Source organism: Solanum verrucosum, unplaced genomic scaffold (genome assembly GCF_900185275.1).
Source record: "Solanum verrucosum unplaced genomic scaffold, falcon-dt-bn FXZP01000088.1, whole genome shotgun sequence".
Classification (NCBI taxonomy): domain Eukaryota; kingdom Viridiplantae; phylum Streptophyta; class Magnoliopsida; order Solanales; family Solanaceae; genus Solanum; species Solanum verrucosum.
This window is the reverse complement of record NW_026020077.1, coordinates 14386-33852: the sequence shown is the minus strand read 5'-3', so window position 1 is coordinate 33852 and position 19467 is coordinate 14386. Positions and strand designations below refer to the sequence as shown.

Below are 19467 nucleotides of genomic sequence, written 5' to 3'. Positions count from 1 at the left end.
AGGGTGTGTTTGGTATGAAGGAAAACATTTTCCGAAAAATATTTTCCAATTTTCTCATGTTTAGTTGGGTTAAAAGTTTTGGAAAATATTTTCCAAATCAACTCATTTTTCCTCAAATTTAAGGAAAATGACTTTCCTTAAAAAATTAAGGAAAACATTTTCCAAAACTCTACTCCAACTTCAAATTACAATTTTTTTTTTGAAACTATAAATTTAAAGCTTATTTTTAAAAAAAATATTTTCAACTTCAATTTTTTATTTTTTCACCCCACCCTCAGCCCCCCCCCCACCTCCATCCCCCAACCACCCTCGCCCCCCCCCCCCCCCAAAAAAAAAAATTTAAAAAAATTATAGTTTGTTTTAAAAATTATTTTCAATTTCAAATTTTTATTTTTTCACCCAACCCTTACACTCAACCCCCCACCATCAGACCCGTACCAGCCCCCCACCCTCCTCCAAAAAAAAGAATTTTAAGTTTGTTTTTAAAAATATTTTCAACTTTAATTTTTTCCACCCCACGCTCACCACTCCCCCCACCCTCCCCCCCCCCCCCCCCCGCTCCAGAAAAAAAATTTAAGATTATTTTCAAAATATATTTTTAATTTTAGAAATTATTTTCTTCTCTCTAGTAAAAATAAAAGATATTTTCTCAAAATATTTTTCATTCGTAAATCAAACACTAAAAAATCTTTTCCAGAAAATATTTTCTACTCACCAACCAAACATGAGAAAATAAGTCAAAAATCTAATTGTTTTCCAGGAAAATATTTTCTAGGAAAACATTTTCCTTCATACCAAACACACCCTAAAAGTTTGAATCTTTTATTTATTTTCCTTTCTAAAATTGGTAACGCCTCTCTAATTAAATGGTTTGGATAAATAAAAAATAATTTTGTACCTATAATTTTAAAATTTTAATTATTTAGACTCTACAATATATATATATATAGACACTTGTAGATTTCAAAATTAAACTACATAGTTGTTTACAATATAATACTCTAATTTAGTTATGGCTAGTCTCTAATGGTCCCGTCGGCACATTAGAACATATCCATTATTGGCCTGCAATACTGCAACTGCAACTAGAGTTATCAGTTGATGATAAGAATGGAAAATTTGGGACTAAATCTGAATTACGCACTGCAATGTTCATTGACTGTAGTATTTCTAACAAGACTTTCTCCATATTCGGACATAAACTCGAGACCTCTGATTAAGGATGGATCAGTCCCAGAACTACACCACAACTCATGTTGGTCATTCTTTCAATATTAGTTGATCACATTATAAATATAGTTATCTTAACTGTTTTGTCAATTTATAAAATCAAAAGAGAATTAATTAAAAAAATTCTCATTTTAACTTTACAATTATTTTTTTTAGAAAGGATAAACAAGTTTGTAAAATTTTATTTAAAAAATAAAAATAAAATAACAACAGTGTAAATTATTTTTTTAAAAAAATATAAACAAATGGAGCAAAATTTTTACAATTTAAAACCTAGACCTATAATATACCAATAGCCGCCTCCTAATCATAAACAAAATACACAAAGGAATTCGAGACTCAAGTACGAAAAAGGCATGAAAATGTATTCTAATTAGGAAAAATTATCTAAATACTCATCTTATTTTATGATCATAATCTCTAAAATTTCCTCTATTTGAAAAGATTTCAAAAATCCATCTCGGATACATCACTTGCCTCTCGCTGATACATCCCTATCCCCCTCTCTGATACATCCCTTTCCTTTCGGATACATCCCTCCCTCTCGGATATATCGCTCCCGTATGTATCTGGATGTCTTATCCCCTCTCTAATACATCTCTCCCCTATGTATCTAGATGTTTATTGATGTATCAGGATTAAGTCCAGTGATGTATTCGGAAGTCTAGTAATGTATTCGAAATCTATAAATTTTAAGGGAATCTTGTTTTTTAGAAAAGTGTAGAGAAATAATGTAATTAATTATTGGCACTATGAAATTTATATAAATCTATCTAGATAATTATATGTTGAGGTGTGCATAAAATGTATTTTAAAGTTTGCAAGTTGTAATTATGTAAATTATACTAGTAATAATTAATAAGGCCAAACTTCAAACATTTTAGTGAAATTTTAGCTTGCTTGCCAAGACTAACATCAAACATATTTTACAAAAGTTATAAAATTCACCGTCAAATGTAAGGGGGATACTTAATTGTGACTTTAGGTGATGAACAGAAAATTATATGACTACCTCTCCTAGAATCTGCCAACCTTGCCTTTTAATTATTATTTGTTAAAATAGAAAGTCTTTATACTAATTTTTTAAAGGTATATAATTATTATTATATGTCTCAGACAAAAAACGTGCAAATGAAGCCATGCATCTATAAATTGGAGATAGATTAATAGGAAGCAAAATACAGAAAGAAAGATGAAGTCGATTAATATATTGAGTTTCCTGTTGGTTTCAACTACCCTCTCTTTGGTTGCCTTTTCTCATGAATTTTCCATTTCTGATAATAATGGGAATATTGTATTCCCTCCCGTGCTGGACATGGACGGCGAATATCTCAAGATAGACGAGGAGTACTCCATTATCAGTGTTCTCCCGGGAGGCGGAAGCGTATACTTAGCCAATATTAATAACCGTACCGAATGCCCAAATGACGTTGTGCTTCACAGTTCTGGTGATTTTGATCACAGCACACCCGTGTTGTTTTATACTATGCAACTTGGAAGTCAATTCGTTTCTGAAGACCAAGATGTTAGTATAATGTTCTCAACTTCTTCTTCAACTAAGTCATGTTTTAACGAAACTGTTTGGCAAGCTGGTGATTACATGCTAGGGCCGATACATCCACCACCTAGGTTTGTTATAACTGGTGGTACCTTAGGAATTCCAGGACCTAATACCTTGAAGAACTGGTTCAAAATTGAGAAATATGAGACGGGGAGACCTAATTCTTACAAGTTAACGTATTGTCCTAGTAAATATATGTGTCCAACATGCCAATTTGATTGTGCAGATGTCGGATTGTACGAAGATAGGGGATACCCCCGTCTGGCTCTCAATAACATGCCTTATCCCTTTGTCTTTAGCAAAGTAAACAAGAATGATGCATAGTTAGTTAATTATCTATCTATGCTTATTATATTATAACCTAGCTCGATCGTTTTTTCTAAAATAATGTGGATCATGCTTCTATTCCACTCTATGTAATATTAATTAATGCTTATTATGAATAAAAAAGCTAGGTTCTTTATTTATTAATTTCTGCTTCCAAACAATTGATTCAAATAAGTTTTAATTAATAAGTGGTATGTATATATTACTTATGGATAATCCCATGTGGTACCGATTCATTATTGGTCTGTTATTAGAGTTGATTTTCGGACGACTTAAGTCCAAATTGTAATATGCATTGTTATTGATTACGTGATGTGAATTTCATTCCTAAGATGTTTAATCAATTGCATATTAATTTTGATTAGTCATGCCCAGTAGACTTAAATTTGGTTCAAAGGGGGAAATCTTAAAAAAATAAGAAACACTATTGTAATGGATGCAAATGTGTATTGTATGTTGGTTTGACTAGAAGTAAATTTTATTGTATATTGAATTGACGTAGAAGTCTCATTGTTTATTGTTGTAGAAATTTATTTGTACAACAATTTTCCAATATCCCTACTCGTTAGGGCATGGAGGATATGTTATTTTATTAATATTTTGTTGAAATTCTCAAATCTAGCCTTGCATTCTTGATAGCTGCAAAAATAATAAAAGGGTACATAGCAAATTGATTTGCTTGCATGACAACTACGTTTCTTTTTTTCAAATCCTACTTCATTGGCATGTTTTAGTTATGGACAATTACATTAGTATCATTTAGGCCAATAATACATGGAGCAATAAATACATTAATCAATATGAAAGTGATATTTTTATATTGGTGCAGTCCAATTTAGGATGCGAATAAACGGATTGGGTAATCTATATAATCCACACACATATAAACCTTCGGTAGATTTTGTCCATTTTAAATATTTGTAGTAGGATTTTGTTATATAATTTTGTCACCTTTTTGACAACCAACAAAAACCTTAAAGAAGAGTTTAATACATTTGTTGATGATATAACAAACACCTAATTAAAAATATATATTTTAAAGTCTATTTAATAAACAAAATAAATTAATTTGCCCACCCACCCCTAGAAGACAGAGGAGGGGAGTCCGGAGCCGAAAGGGCAAGAAAATTTGTCAAAACATTCAAAAGGACAACAAAATTAATTTTAGAACCAAAAGGGCAACTTTGTAACGATCAAATTAACGTCGTCCAAATTAGGGTAGCAGCCGCAATGCGCCTTACAAGGCGCAGCCGCCTTGCGTCTTACAAGATGCAGACGTCTTGCGCCTTGTAAGGCGCAGGAAATTCATGACATGGCTGTAAATTAAAAAAAAAAATCATTGCCTTGTGTAATGACCTATTTCTGTCGTTATAGAAAAGCCAATGAGGAAATAATTTGGGCCAGAAAACTTCTGATTGGTGACTTGGAAATTTCTACCCTAGGCCAGACTTGGACGAAATCCAAGTCAGGTGAGGTCTAGGGAAATCTGGTAATGAATGTGGATTTAATTAAGAATTGGATCACATGAGTGGATAGCCAAGATGTTAAGGAGCATGTACGACTCTACAGAATCGAATTCGGGTGAGTAGAACTCCCGAAACTGATCTTGGCGTGAAATGATAGTTTTAAAACATCCAGGTTTAAGGTGTGTTGTGAAATGGGAGCTTGGTACTCAAATTCTGAGCTTCTGTCTCTGTGAAAGCCACGGGGACAGGATTATTCCCTTCAGGGCGGGGACGTTGTGGCGGGATGGGGTGTGCCATGGCGGGCCAATCGCGAATTAAGTCGGAGAAAAACCCCAAATTTGTTATTTTTCTGCAAACTTCGTTCTTGAGAGCTAAGGGACAACCAGGGCAGTTTCTTGATAGTTTTCCACGATTTCTAGTGCTAAAGGTAAGATTATTACTCCTGTAATCCGTATTTCGATTCTTAGAACTTAGAATCTTGGGTAATCATCGTTGGGGGGAAGGGGGGTTTGGCCTGAAGTTAATGGTGGGGAAAAGCCATGGTTGAACATTAGGATCATGGGTTTGTTCTTGGGTTAATAATTTTGTTATTATCCAGGTAAATTAGACATTGTTTAGTGATCCTTGCATTAATTGATTGTTTTAGATCAAGAACGAGCTGAAAGACTCCAAAAAGGAAAGGCACACATGTCTTAGGAGTATTCAGGCTTGATTTCAAGGTAGCTGATGATTCAATTTCCTGTTTGTGTGATATATGCTGACTAATTGCTTCATTGTATGCATGCATGTATGTGAATTGGAAAATATGAATCGAATCTAATGAAATGATTATGTGCGAACCATTACATGCCATGAACTTGTTACTTGACCGTGTGACTATGTGCACTGTTCATTATGGGTGATTGTGATTGTGGTTGTGCTAATTGGATCGGGTGTCAAGTTTCGACACATACATTGGATCGGGTGTCACGTTTCGAAATATATATTGAACTGGATTTCACGTTCCGACACATGTATATTGTAGCGGGTGTCACGTTCCGACACACTAACAATTTGGGTGTGGGTTCCACGAGAGGACCACTAGTGATTATTACGTTCATGTTTACCTATCATTGATTTCGGGAAATTGTATGTTGTTCCTAAATGATAATTGAATGATACATTTTGTATATGTGTGTTTACTATGTTGTAACTACTTTCTTGTATTTCCCTTATTGGAATAGCCGCGTGATCCTACCAGTACATTGTGATTTGTGATACTGCACTTGCTCGTTCTTTGTTGAGTATAGGACATCTTCAGGCGGCAAAAACTGTAGAAGTAGACAAGGTGGCAGAAACCTACTACTCAAATGAAATGAATTTCTTTCTTTTTTTTAATTTAAGGAGAAGCGCACACTCGATGCACCTCACAAGGCGCACGCTCTCAGCGCCTTGTAGGACTCAAGACGGCTGTGCCTTGTAAACTGTACCCTGATTTCAACGGCGTTAGTTTGGGCGTTGCAATGTTGCCCTTTTGGTTATAAAATCAATTTTGTTGCCCTTTTGAAATTTTTGACAATTTTTTTTGTCCTTTTGGCTCCAAACTCCAAATAATTTGACATATTTGTTTGGCACGTTTTAGTTATGGGATAGTAACACATGCGGTCCCTTCAAGACATTAATATTCATTTTTGGCCTTTAACTAGCTAAGATTACATGACAAAAATGAAAATAACTTGGTTGTTAGGCTGTTGGTATCTATCTTCAATGGTGATGTATTCAAATATCTTTTAGGCCAAAAAGATACGATATCCCTCAATTTTTACGCTGTTTTTAGCACTAAAATAATTTTATTGTATAATCCTTTGTTTCAGTTTATGTAATTTAGGGTTCGTCCATAGTACATACAATTAACATTGAATTAACCAACATGGGTTGTGGTGCACTGGTGGGAGTGCTTCACCCTTAATCAGAGATCTCGGATTCGAGCCCTGGGTATGGAGAAAATCCTGTTGGAAGCGCCACCCCCGAATGGACCCTGCAGAGCACAATCCAGATTTAGTCGGAGCTCCAATGTGAGCTCTGAACACCGGGTGGAAAACAAAAAAAAAAACATTGAATTAATTTTACAATGTCAGTAACTATGAGGTTGAACGAATTTGCTCCCACCCCAAATGGGCCCTGCAGAGAGTGATCTAGATTTAGTCGGAGCTCCAATGTGGGCTCCGGACACCGGATGGGAAACCAAAAAAAAAAAACATTCACAATGAGAATTGATAATAAACAAAAATATAATTGCAAATCATATGGTTGAGAAATCAGACGACAAATAAAGAAAATACTAAAGACATTATTAATATGGTTTGGTAAAGCGACCTACATATTGAAAACTAGTATTAAAAAATCATAAATATGTTTATGAGAAAATCTCCCCTACATTGTGGATGCTCTTATTGTTCTTGATATGAGAGGAGAGGTCTTCGATTTATAGGATTCCAAGCATTTCCTCTAAGGAAGAAATAACCCAAATATAGAAGAAAATTATATTTTCCTTTCAGAAAAAGTAAAAACATTTATGGTGATGTTTTGTCTTTTCTTTTAGGAAAAAGTAAAATTCAAATAAGGTAAGAAAATCAAGGCAAAACTCTAACACAAACGTATGATAAGTAAAACTAATTAGGTGTTATAGCTTAACTTTACTCGGATCCCTTCATTCAATATTAGTTGTTCATATTTTAAAACCACTTTTCTCAAATTATTTGTCAATTTATAAAATTAAAAGTGAATTAATTATTCTTATTTTCTCTTTTTAACCTTATAATAATTAATTCTTTTTAAAAAGTGTAAATAAGTTTGTAAAGTTTTTTTAAAAAAAGGTTATGGGTAAATTATTTTTTTAAAAAAATAAACACCTAATATGGAGCAGAAATTTTACAATTTAAAACCTAGATCTATAAACATTTTTGTCTAAGGTGTGCCTTTGTGAAGGTCATCATAAAAAAAAATTCAGACAATTTTTACTGAAGTTTTATATTAGATAAAGGCAAAATTTCAAGCATTTTACAGAACTTACCTTGTTGCGAAGACGAGCTAACTTCAAACATTTTTGACAAAAAATTGTAGCCTTAACAATGATAAACTTCAAACATTTTAAACTAAGGTTATTAAAACCAAGAAAAAATTAATGACTGAAGTACATATAAAAGTTATCTAAAACTTTCAGCACTCATTAGAAAGGTCTCTGGTGCGGAATGACTAGAACATTATTTGCATTTTTGGTATCTTAATTATTGTTGTTTGGTTAACTATTTTGTACTTTTGTATGCCTAATAATTCTCATTTCTGCTTTGTTTTTCTTTCTAACATTTCAACTCAAAAACCAAAATGTTGATATTAACATTTGTGGTTGTTCAGGGTATAATAATTACGAAAGAAAATATTCTCTTTGAAAGATGTTTCTCAAGAAAATAAAATTCTTATACACTACGTACAAGAAGTGAGATTGAAGATAAAGTGCTCAGTGGGAAAATATCAAATACATCCAAAATCATTAAATCTCTAAGCAGCCATGTGGCGTTTATCCAAAATACCATTAAGATTTGCGGGACCATTGAGTACGTGTGATTCACAATGTACATATAAAAAAATATTATGTCTCAATCGCTAATTAATGGGTTTAATTTGAATTTGATTTGTTCCATACATTTAACTGTTCTATAGATAACCCAACCCGTCTAACTATAACCATGGTTAAAAGTTGCATTTGTCACGATCCAAACCGTCGTGAGTGGCACCCACACTAACCCTCCGGTGGGAGAACCATTACTACAACCCAAACTAACAACCTCAACCAAAACTAAGACATTTAAAGTTACGGAAGCAGGTTTAAATGCTAAGGAAAAGAAATAGGGAGTTCACATAAACTCCAAACAAAAGTCTAATCAAAACAAATGTGGAATAATACCTAGAACCTGAAAGTCAATGTACCAAAACATCTAAAGTTCAACAAGTTTAAGAAAATGGGTACATCCTAATTAAACATAAGAAAATCCTAATGTACTAGTCTAAGTCCGAAATGGGGACATAAACGAAAATAGAACTCATGGCAGCCCGGAAGAACTGGTTCACCCATGAATTCGATGACTATCACTCGTCTTCTAAGCGAGGTATGTCAATAGTTGCCGGAAAATGCCCTGTACTCAACAAAGAAAGAGCAGGTGCAGTATCAGTACAAAACTACAGTGTACTGGTAGAATCACACGACTATCCTACTAAGTGCCACATACTTAAGCCATTACAACATCATAATAACATGCATACACCGAACATATACAATATCAATATTATTTACAAATAACGTACCAATTCATAATTCTCAAGATATACAGTTATGTCAAGTCAATGGTCCTCTCATGGAATCCACACTCAAACCGTTAGTGTACCGGTACGTGGTACCCGTTACAAGTTAGCGTGTCGGATTGTGACATCTGTTCCAATGTTTATGTCGGTATGTGGCAACCGATCTTAGTTAGTGTGTCCGAACGCAACACTTGATCCATTCAACAAGCAACAATCACAATCACAAAGTACATCCTCATAATCATACAATCAAATCATGATTCACGACATTCAATTATCCGTCTATCCTCATTTACGATTAGTGTGATAAATAATGCAACATTCACATACATACATATATCATAATGAAGCAAGAACAAACATATATCACGCAACATGAAATCACAAACATCACCTACCTTGAACAAAACTTGAATCCTATAAGAAACTTGATTCTTCCCTTTCCGGATTCTTTCCGCTTGTTCTTGGTCTACAAACAATCATAATAGTGTGAGGATCAATAAACAACACCTAATTACCCGGATTATAAACAATAATATCAATCCTTGGTTAAACCCATGATCCCCATACCTATATTAGGATTTTTTCCACCATAATTTCTAGATCACAACCCTCCCCCATTGATAATTACCCACTAGTTTACATTCTACGGATCGAAAAATGGATTTGGGGAGTTAAAAACTTTACCTTTAGCCTTAAGAATTGAGAAAAACGATCAAGAACTCGCCTGGGGTCGTCTCCTAGCTAGCTCTCAAAATCGAAAAGTGCAGAATAAAATACTTTTGGGGTTTATTTCTATCACGACCCAAATTCACAAGTCGTGATGGCACCTATGTTCCCAACGAATAGGTAAGCCAACCCAACATATTTACCAATTATGATTAACTAATGAGGTAAAAGGTAAACAACGAGTAAAATTTCCAACGCTAAGTTCCTTATAAATATGAAATGCGGAAAGCTAAAATACTACCCAAGAAATTGTGTCATAGTACAAGAGCCTCTAAATATGATCCAAGTCTTAAACTAAATGACACATCCAAACATAAAGGATATTCTGTCTGAATACTAAAATAACAGAATAAATAAAAGGTAGAAGGAGGTGTGGGCCACGGAACAGCCAAGAAGCTCACCACAACTCCAAGATACTCCAAGCTCAGACTCAAAAAGCTCCCCGAGATGTGCTCGTACTTGGAATCGAATCTGCACCACAAAAGAGTGCAACAAGTGTAGTATGAGTACGAAACCACGTGTACCCAGTTTATCTCATAGACCGACAACGAAGAAGTAGTGACAGGAGTTTAAATAATAAAAAATAAGTCTTTTACTTATACAAGTTTATGGTACGCTTACCGGTCGAGTTTCATCAAAATAAGAATAATCAAACTTCACATAATGTACAACCACCAATAAAACACATAATCAACAATAATAAATGATGTAATGAGATGCAGTGCAATGTGACACCATGAAATGATATGCCTCAGAATGCCAAGTATTCTCTCAATCGTATATACATGATACTCCTCGGAAATACATCGAGAGTTCATGACCCATGGGGGACTCGCGAGGTCCATATACCGACAAAGACGATCTCCACGTGTCTGTGCGGACAATATCAACGCACTATCATAAATCAAATAATTTTCGCACGGACGATCTCCACGTGCCCAAAATATAATCTTAATATCTCACCATCCCCAGCACGGACGATCTCCACGTGCCCAACTTATACTCAATCTCATGTCAATGCATATGCACAATATAATCTTAAATAAAGGGGATGATGATGCATCTCAATCAATCAAATATCAGCATAATACATAACCACCTCAACCATCATAAGTATACGGGTTCAAATAAGAACACAATCACACAAAATAATCAGTCAATAATATATCAGCTAATGCCCATATGCTTTGGCATTCTCGGATTAAAATTCACATTCTATAGTAATAAACTTTCCCTTTATAACACCAGTACTCGTACCAATGCCTGTCACATCATTGGTACGAGACCCCCATCTTTCGCCCTTACCTATTGTCTATTCCATTTTTTATCTTTAAATTAGGAAAACGTCCTCCAACGAAGTCTAAAGTCTTAACATACCTTGAATGCCGAACACGTGCCACGGATCCTCAAGAGTTTTCCTTTCCTTTTTGCAAAGCTTCGGAACGTTCCCAATCTACCAATTATGCAAATTATTGTAAGCATGCGAGTTCACACTCATATTATTATATATCTATCCTAGACCCACAAACTCACTCATATCTCTTAACCAACTCCTAATTTACAACTAACTTATCATACCAAAAAAAACCAGCATACAGTATAGTGTCAATTTCCAAAATTTGCTTTCTTTAACTTTAACTAAATTATTATTTTCCAGCCTAAACCTTATCAACACAAATCCATACCCATTAATGATTAATCCCAGCCGAAATCTTTCTAGCACCGATTTGTTGGTGGCAACAATAACTTCTACATATTTCCAACCCGTCAACACATACACACACGACAATATCAATTTAAATTATATTTTCTTTTACCTGGCAGCTTCCGACTACATGTTTTCCATGAAAATAATTCTTAACCATCGATCAATCCCCACCCTTAGAATGATGAACCATTAATAGGCATTAAATGCCTTCTTTAGGTTGATACAAATTAATTTTCTTAAAAAAAAGAAGTTTTCATTCCTTTTTAAGGACTTTGAACAGATGCAAAAGTTTTTTTGTCCACTTTGATATCAACCATCAATATAACAATATAATAATAACAACAATCCAAAGCACTCTGACAACATACTACAATATGTAGAATTGAAAAGAATGAAAATTGCTTGCTTTTACCTGAGCAATGATTATTGTTTTCTTTTTCCTCTTGTTGGTCGCCTATGGTAAGTTTCCACCTCCACCTCTTTTCTTTTCTAAAATAAGAGTGTATTAACCGTGAAAACCCCACTAACCTATTATCACCTATGTGACCTAATGGTATAAATCATTAATAAGTTTTAGAGAGAGTTGACCCATTAACTACCAATCAGATAATAGTAATTAAATAAATAGTTCAAAATTTCCATTTATAATTATTTTTATACGAGAAAAGTCAAAATAGCTATAGTTTTCAAAACGACCTAGCGGCTCGTTACATCACCTACCACTTAAAATAACGTTCGTCCTCGAACGGAAAAAGAAAAGAACTCACCTGAACGCTCAAAAAGCTGAGAATATCTACTCCTCATGTCTGACTCGGTCTCCCATGTAGCCTCCTCTACTGGACGATGCTTCCATTGAACCTTTACTGAAGCAATCTCTTTCGATCTCAACTTTCAAATTTGCCTATCCAAAATGATTACCGGCTCCTCCTTAAAAGTCAAATTCTGATCAAGTAACATCAAATCCCATTTAATCACACGAGCACCACCCTGATGATACTTTTTCAACATCGAAATATGAAATACGGGATGAACACTCGATAAACCAGGTGGCAAAGCCAACTGATACGCTACCTCACCAATACGCTCCACAATCTCGAAAGGACCGATATATCTTGGGCTCAACTTGCCCTTCTGTCCAAATCTCATCACACCCTTCATGGGTGAAACCTTCAATAGAACCCGCTCTCCCACCATGAACTCCAAATCACGAACCTTCTGATCTGCATAACTTTTTTGCCTACTCTGAGCCATGAGAAGTTTATCTTGGATCAACTTAACCTTGTCCAAGGACTCCCTTAGTAGATTTGTACCCCACGGTCTAACCTCAAATGCATCAAACCAACCAATTGGAGATCGACATCTCCTACCATACAAAGCCTCAAATGGTGTCATCTCAATGCTCGAATGGTAACTATTATTGTAAGCAAACTCCGCTAAAGGTAAAAATTGATCCCAATGACCACCAAAGTCGATCACACACGCCCGCAACATGGCCTCAAGAACCTGAATAGTCCGTTCAGACTGACCATCAGTCTGAGGGTGAAAGGCTGTACTGAGATCCACCCGAGTGCCTAACTCCTTCTGCATAGACCGCCAGAAATGAGATGTAAATTATGTGCCACAATCTGATATAATAGAAATAGGAACCCCACGCAAGCGAACTATCTCTCAAATGTAGATCTTGGCTAGCTTCTCTAAATTATAGGTAGTCTGAACTGGTACGAAGTGTGCAGACTTAGTCAATCGATCCACGATGACCCATATAGCATCAAACTTACCCAAGGTACGTGGCAACCCTACCACAAAGTCCATAGTAATGCGCTCCCACTACCACTCAGGTATGGGCATCCTCTGGGTCACACCTTTACGCTTTTGGTGTTCATACTTCACTTGCTGACAATTCAAACACTGAGATACAAAATCTACTATGTCCCTTTTCATACGACACCACCAAAAATGCTGCTTCAAGTCACGATACATCTTAGCAGCCCCCGGATGAATAGAGTACCTCGAACTATGGGCCTCCTCCATGATCAGTCTAGTTAAATCACCCGTCCGAGGAACACAAATACGACCTTTTATCCTCAAAACTCCCTCACTATCAAGAATTGCATCTTTTGCTTCTCCTTTTGACACCTTGTCTCGAATCTTACATAAATCACCATCATTGAACTGTTGAGTCCGAATCTGCTCCAACAAGGATGACCTAGCCTTCATATAGGCCAAAACCTTACCAGATTCTGAAATATCAAGCCTCACAAAGCTATTGGCCAAGGATTGGACATCCCTAGCTAAAGGATGCTCGCCAACCTGTAACATGGCTAGACTTCCCATACTTACCGCCTTTCGACTCAAGGCATCTGCTACCACATTTGCCTTGCCTGGATGATAAAGAATAGTCATGTCGTAGTCTTTAAGCAACTCCAACCATCTTCGCTGCCTCAAATTAAGATCTCTCTGATTAAATATATACTGGAGACTACGATGATCTGTGAACACCTCACAATGTACACCATAAAGATAATGCCTCCAAATTTTCAATGCAAACACAACAGCCGCTAACTCCAAATCATGAATAGGATAGTTCTTCTCATGAACCTTCAACTGCCTCGAAGCATAAGCTATCACCTTCCCCTTCTGCATCAATACACAACCAAGATCGATTCGAGAAGCATCAAAATATATAACAAAACCCTCTCCCTCCACGGGTAGGGTCAAAATTGGAGCAGTAGTCAATAAAGTCTTAAGCTTTTGAAAACTCACCTCACATTCATCAGACCACTGGAAAACCACTTCTTTTTGGGTCAATCTAGTTAATGGGGATGCAATGGATGAGAACCCTTCTACAAACCGTCGATAATAACCTGCAAGGCCTAAGAAACTCCGAATCTCGGTAACTGAAGCAGGTCTGACCCAATCTTGAACTGCCTCAATCTTCTTAGGATCCACCATAATACCTATCTTGGACACTACATGTCCCAAGAATGCTACCGAACTAAGCCAAAACTCATATTTTGAGAACTTTGCATAGAGTTTCTTCTCCTTCAGAATCCCAAGCACAATCCTCAAATGATGCTCGTGTTCCTCCTTACTACGGGAGTATATCAATATATCATTTATGAAGACAATAACAAAGGAATCCAAGTACGGTCTGAACACTTCATTCATCAAGTCCATAAAAGCTGCTGGGGCATTGGTTAATCCGAAAGACATCACCAAAAATTCGTAATGGCCATAACGTGTTCGAAAAGTTGTCTTAGGGATATCCTCCGCCCTAACCTTTAGCTGATGGTAGCCGGATCTCAAGTCAATCTTGGAGAAAACAGAAGCACCCTGCAGCTGATTAAATAAATCATCAATACGAGGTATCGGGTACTTATTTCTGATGGTTACCTTATTCAACTGCCGATAGTCAATACACATACGCATAGATCCATCCTTCTTCTTCACAAATAACACTGGAGCACCCCAAGGAGATACACTCGGTCTAATAAAACCCTTGCTCAACAAATCCTGCAACTACTCCTTCAACTCTTTCAATTCAGCCGGTGCCATACGATAAGGAGGAATGGAAATAGGTTGAGTGCCTGGCTCTATGTCAATACAAAAATTAATATCACGATCAGGTGGAAGACCTGGTAAGTCTGTCGGAAATACCTCTAAAAATTCACTCACCACCGGAATAGACTCAAGCATAGAAGTCTCAACACTAGTATCTCGAATGTGCGCCAAGTAAGCCAAACATCCTCTCTCTACAAATTGACGAGCCTTAAGAAATGATATCACCCCCTTAGGAGGGTGACTAAGTGAACCTCTCCATTCTACTATAGGAATTCTAGGCATAGCTAATGTAACTGTCTTGGCATGACAATTTAAAATTGCGTGATAAGGAGATAACCAATCCATACCAAGAATCACATCAAAATCTACCATATCTAAGACCTTTAAATCTGCATGAGTGTCATATCCCATCAAGGTAACTATACATAATCGATACACCCGATCTACCACTACAGAATCCCCTACAGGAGTAGAAACATGTACCGGCAAATCAAGAGACTCACATACTATATCCAGACTCGAAGCAAAATAGGTGGACACATAAGAATAAGTAGAGCCTGGATCAAATAATATAGTAGCTGGTCGATGACAAACCGGAATAATACTTGTGATAACAGCATTTGAAGCCTCAGCCTCTGGCCTACCAGGAAAAGCATAACAGTGAGAATGACCACCCTCATATTATGAACCTCCACGACCACCACCTCGACCAGAAGAAGAACCACCTCTACCTGAATGAGAACCACTTCTGCCACTATGTACACCTCCCCTAGTTGGAGGTTGTGCAACCCTGGAAGTCAAAGCCTGAGAACCCTGATGCAAGCCACCACGTCTGGTCCTAGGGCAATCTTTCACAAACTATCCTATATCACCACACTCAAAACAACCCTTACGAGACATAGGATGATGAGAGGAACCTGAATGACCATAATGCCCTCCACGGCCTACAGGTCTAGAAGATGAACCCTGTGAAGTATGCACCGAACTCAAGGAACTATGCCTAGTGTAACCAGCCTTAGACGCTGGTATAGCAGCATGAATGGGTCTGCTAGGCTGAGAGTGATAACCTCTCCCTAAGTAACCTTGACTCCTAGGAGGAGCCCCACCATAATCACCTGAATGACGGGTCCTCTTGCCCTCACGCTGCTCAAATCCTTCACGTCGAATCATCTCCAACTCTTTAGCAACATCCACCACCTTCTGGAACGGAACACCAGAAGTAGCAACTTGAGAAACTCCCAGACGAATCGGAATAATCAGCCCTTTAACAAACCTTCTCACTCTCTCAGCCTCTGTGGGAAATATCATCGAAGCATGCCTAGCCAAGACATGAAATTTACCCTCATACTCTGCGACCGACATACCATCTTGTTGTAAACCCTCGAACTCTGCCCTCTTACGCTCCCTCTCACTACGTGGAACAAACTTGGCTAGAAATACCTGAGTAAACTGAGTCCATGATAGTGGAGGGGATCCAGCTGGCCTACTACTAATATAATCCCTCTACCACTGCTTGGCTGAGCCAGTCATCTGAAACGCTGTGTAGTCAACTCCATGAGACTCCACTAATCCAAGATTATGCAACCTCTCATGACAACTAACTATAAATTCATATGCATCCTAAGTTAAGTCACCAGTATAAGTTAGAGGATTCATTAGTCTGAACCTCTCAAACATATTTTGTTCATCAATGGTCATGGAAGGCCTGTTCGCCAAATGTTATGCAATACCTGGAAATTCCGTACTATCTAAACGGGGAGCTACAACAGCAACTGGCTGAGTCCTAGGAGTCTGAGAATCTGGAGCAACCATCGGATCTGGAGTCTGACCTCCAACACGAGTCTGCGAAGCATCCCCTCTAGAGGTGACAGGCAAAGTTCCCGTCTGAGCCATCCCCTCTAGAAGTCCTAACATACGAGTCAAGGTATCTTGAAGCACTAGGGTGGCAATAATATTGGGTGGAGCCTGAGCTGGTCCATCCCCCTCGACACGATCCTGCACATCCCCATGAATAGCATATGCATCAGGAGGTACTGTCCTATCACGGCCCTGGGTAGCTAATGGTACTTGTCTTTCAACGGATGCTGCAATACGACCCCTACCCCGACCTCGACCTCGACCTCATCCCCTGCCTCTACCTCGGATAGTGCTCCCAGAAGCAGGCGCAGGAATAGGCTCATGATCACCACTTACAGATGTACGAGTCCTAACTATCTGAGAGAATGAGATATAAAGATTAGAATTTCAACAAGGTAAAGTGTGCACGATAATGAATGAAAGAATAGAAATTTTCCTAAATGTCATATAGCCTCTCGAAGATAGGTATGGACGTCATCATACCGATCCGCAAGACTCTACTAGACATTGCTCTTGTACACATGAGACCAGTGAACCTAGAGCTCTGATACCAAATAGTCACGACCCAAATTCACAAGTCGTGATGGCACCTATGTTCCCAACGAATAGGTAAGCCAACCCAACATATTTACCAATTATGATTAACTAATGAGGTAAAAGGTAAACAACGAGTAAAATTTCCAACACTAAGTTCCTTATAAATATGAAATGCGGAAAGCTAAAATACTACCCAAGAAATTGTGTCATAAGTACAAGAGCCTCTAAATATGATCCAAGTCTTAAACTAAATGACACATCCAAACATAAAGGATATTCTGTCTGAATACTAAAATAACAGAATAAATAAAAGGTAGAAGGAGGTGTGGGCCACGGAACAGCCAAGCAGCTCACCACAACTCCAAGATACTCCAAGCTCAGACTCAAAAAGCTCCCCGAGATGTGCTCGTACTTGGAATCGAATCTGCACCACAAAAGAGTGCAACAAGTGTAGTATGAGTACGAAACCACGTGTACCCAGTATATCTCATAGACTGACAACGAAGAAGTAGTGACAGGAGTTTAAATAATAAAAAATAAGTCTTTTACTTATACAAGTCTATGGTACGCTTACCGGTCGAGTTTCATCAAAATAAGAATAATCAAACTTCACATAATGTACAACCACCAATAAAACACATAATCAACAATAATAAATGATGTAATGAGATGCAGTGCAATGTGACACCATGAAATGATATGCCTCAGAATGCCAAGTATTCTCTCAATCGTATATACATGATACTCCTCGGAAATACATCGAGAGTTCATGACCCATGGGGGACTCGCGAGGTCCATATACCGACAAAGACGATCTCCACGTGTCTGTGCGGACAATATCAACGCACTATCATAAATCAAATAATTTTCGCACGGACGATCTCCACGTGCCCAAAATATAATCTTAATATCTCACCATCCCCAGCACGGACGATCTCCACGTGCCCAACTTATACTCAATCTCATGTCAATGCATATGCACAATATAATCTTAAATAAAGGGAATGATGATGCATCTCAATCAATCAAATATCAGCATAATACATAACCACCTCAACCATCATAAGTATACGGGTTCAAATAAGAACACAATCACACAAAATAATCAGTCAATAATATATCAGCTAATGCCCATATGCTTTGGCATTCTCGGATTAAAATTCACATTCTATAGTAATAAACTTTCCCTTTATAACACCAGTACTCGTACCAATGCCTGTCACATCATTGGTACGAGACCCCCATCTTTCGCCCTTACCTATTGTCTATTCCATTTTTTATCTTTAAATTAGGAAAACGTCCTCCAACGAAGTCTAAAGTCTTAACATACCTTGAATGCCGAACACGTGCCACGGATCCTCAAGAGTTTTCCTTTCCTTTTTGCAAAGCTTCGGAACGTTCCCAATCTACCAATTATGCAAATTATTGTAAGCATGCGAGTTCACACTCATATTATTATATATCTATCCTAGACCCACAAACTCACTCATATCTCTTAACCAACTCCTAATTTACAACTAACTTATCATACCAAAAAAAACCAGCATACAGTATAGTGTCAATTTCCAAAATTTGCTTTCTTTAACTTTAACTAAATTATTATTTTCCAGCCTAAACCTTATCAACACAAATCCATACCCATTAATGATTAATCCCAGCCGAAATCTTTCTAGCACCGATTTGTTGGTGGCAACAATAACTTCTACATATTTCCAACCCGTCAACACATACACACACGACAATATCAATTTAAATTATATTTTTCTTTTACCTGGCAGCTTCCGACTACATGTTTCCATGAAAATAATTCTTAACCATCGATCAATGCCCACCCTTAGAATGATGAACCATTAATGGGCATTAAATGCCTTTTTTAGGTTGATACAAATTAATTTTCTTAAAAAAAAGAAGTTTTCATTCCTTTATAAGGACTTTGAACAGATGCAAAAGTTTTTTTGTCCACTTTGATATCAACCATCAATATAACAAATAATAATAACAACAATCCAAAGCCACTCTGACAACATACTACAATATGTAGAATTGAAAAGAATGAAAATTGCTTGTTTTCACCTGAGCAATGATTATTGTTTTCTTTTTTCCTCTCGTTGGTCCGCCTATGGTAAGATTTCCACCTCCCACCTCTTTTCTTT

The 19467-nt window shown here is 37.0% G+C and overlaps 1 protein-coding gene and 1 pseudogene across 1 annotated transcript; one reads left to right on the top strand and one right to left on the bottom strand.

Annotated features, from left to right (window-relative positions):
- The first annotated feature begins 2422 nt into the window (after window positions 1–2422).
- LOC125824003 (cysteine protease inhibitor 8-like) lies at window positions 2423–3115 on the top strand. Its single transcript, XM_049503364.1, has one exon. It carries the CDS (start codon window positions 2423–2425, stop codon window positions 3113–3115), a length of 693 nt encoding a protein of 230 aa, XP_049359321.1.
- Window positions 3116–16540: 13425 nt separating this feature from the next.
- Window positions 16541–19467, bottom strand: part of LOC125824102 (uncharacterized) — a 3067-nt pseudogene continuing 140 nt past the window's right edge.

Coding starts and splice junctions, on each gene's coding strand:
- LOC125824003 (XM_049503364.1), top strand. CDS start 2,423: ATGAAGTCGATTAATATATTGAGTTTCCTGTTGGTTTCAACTACCCTC.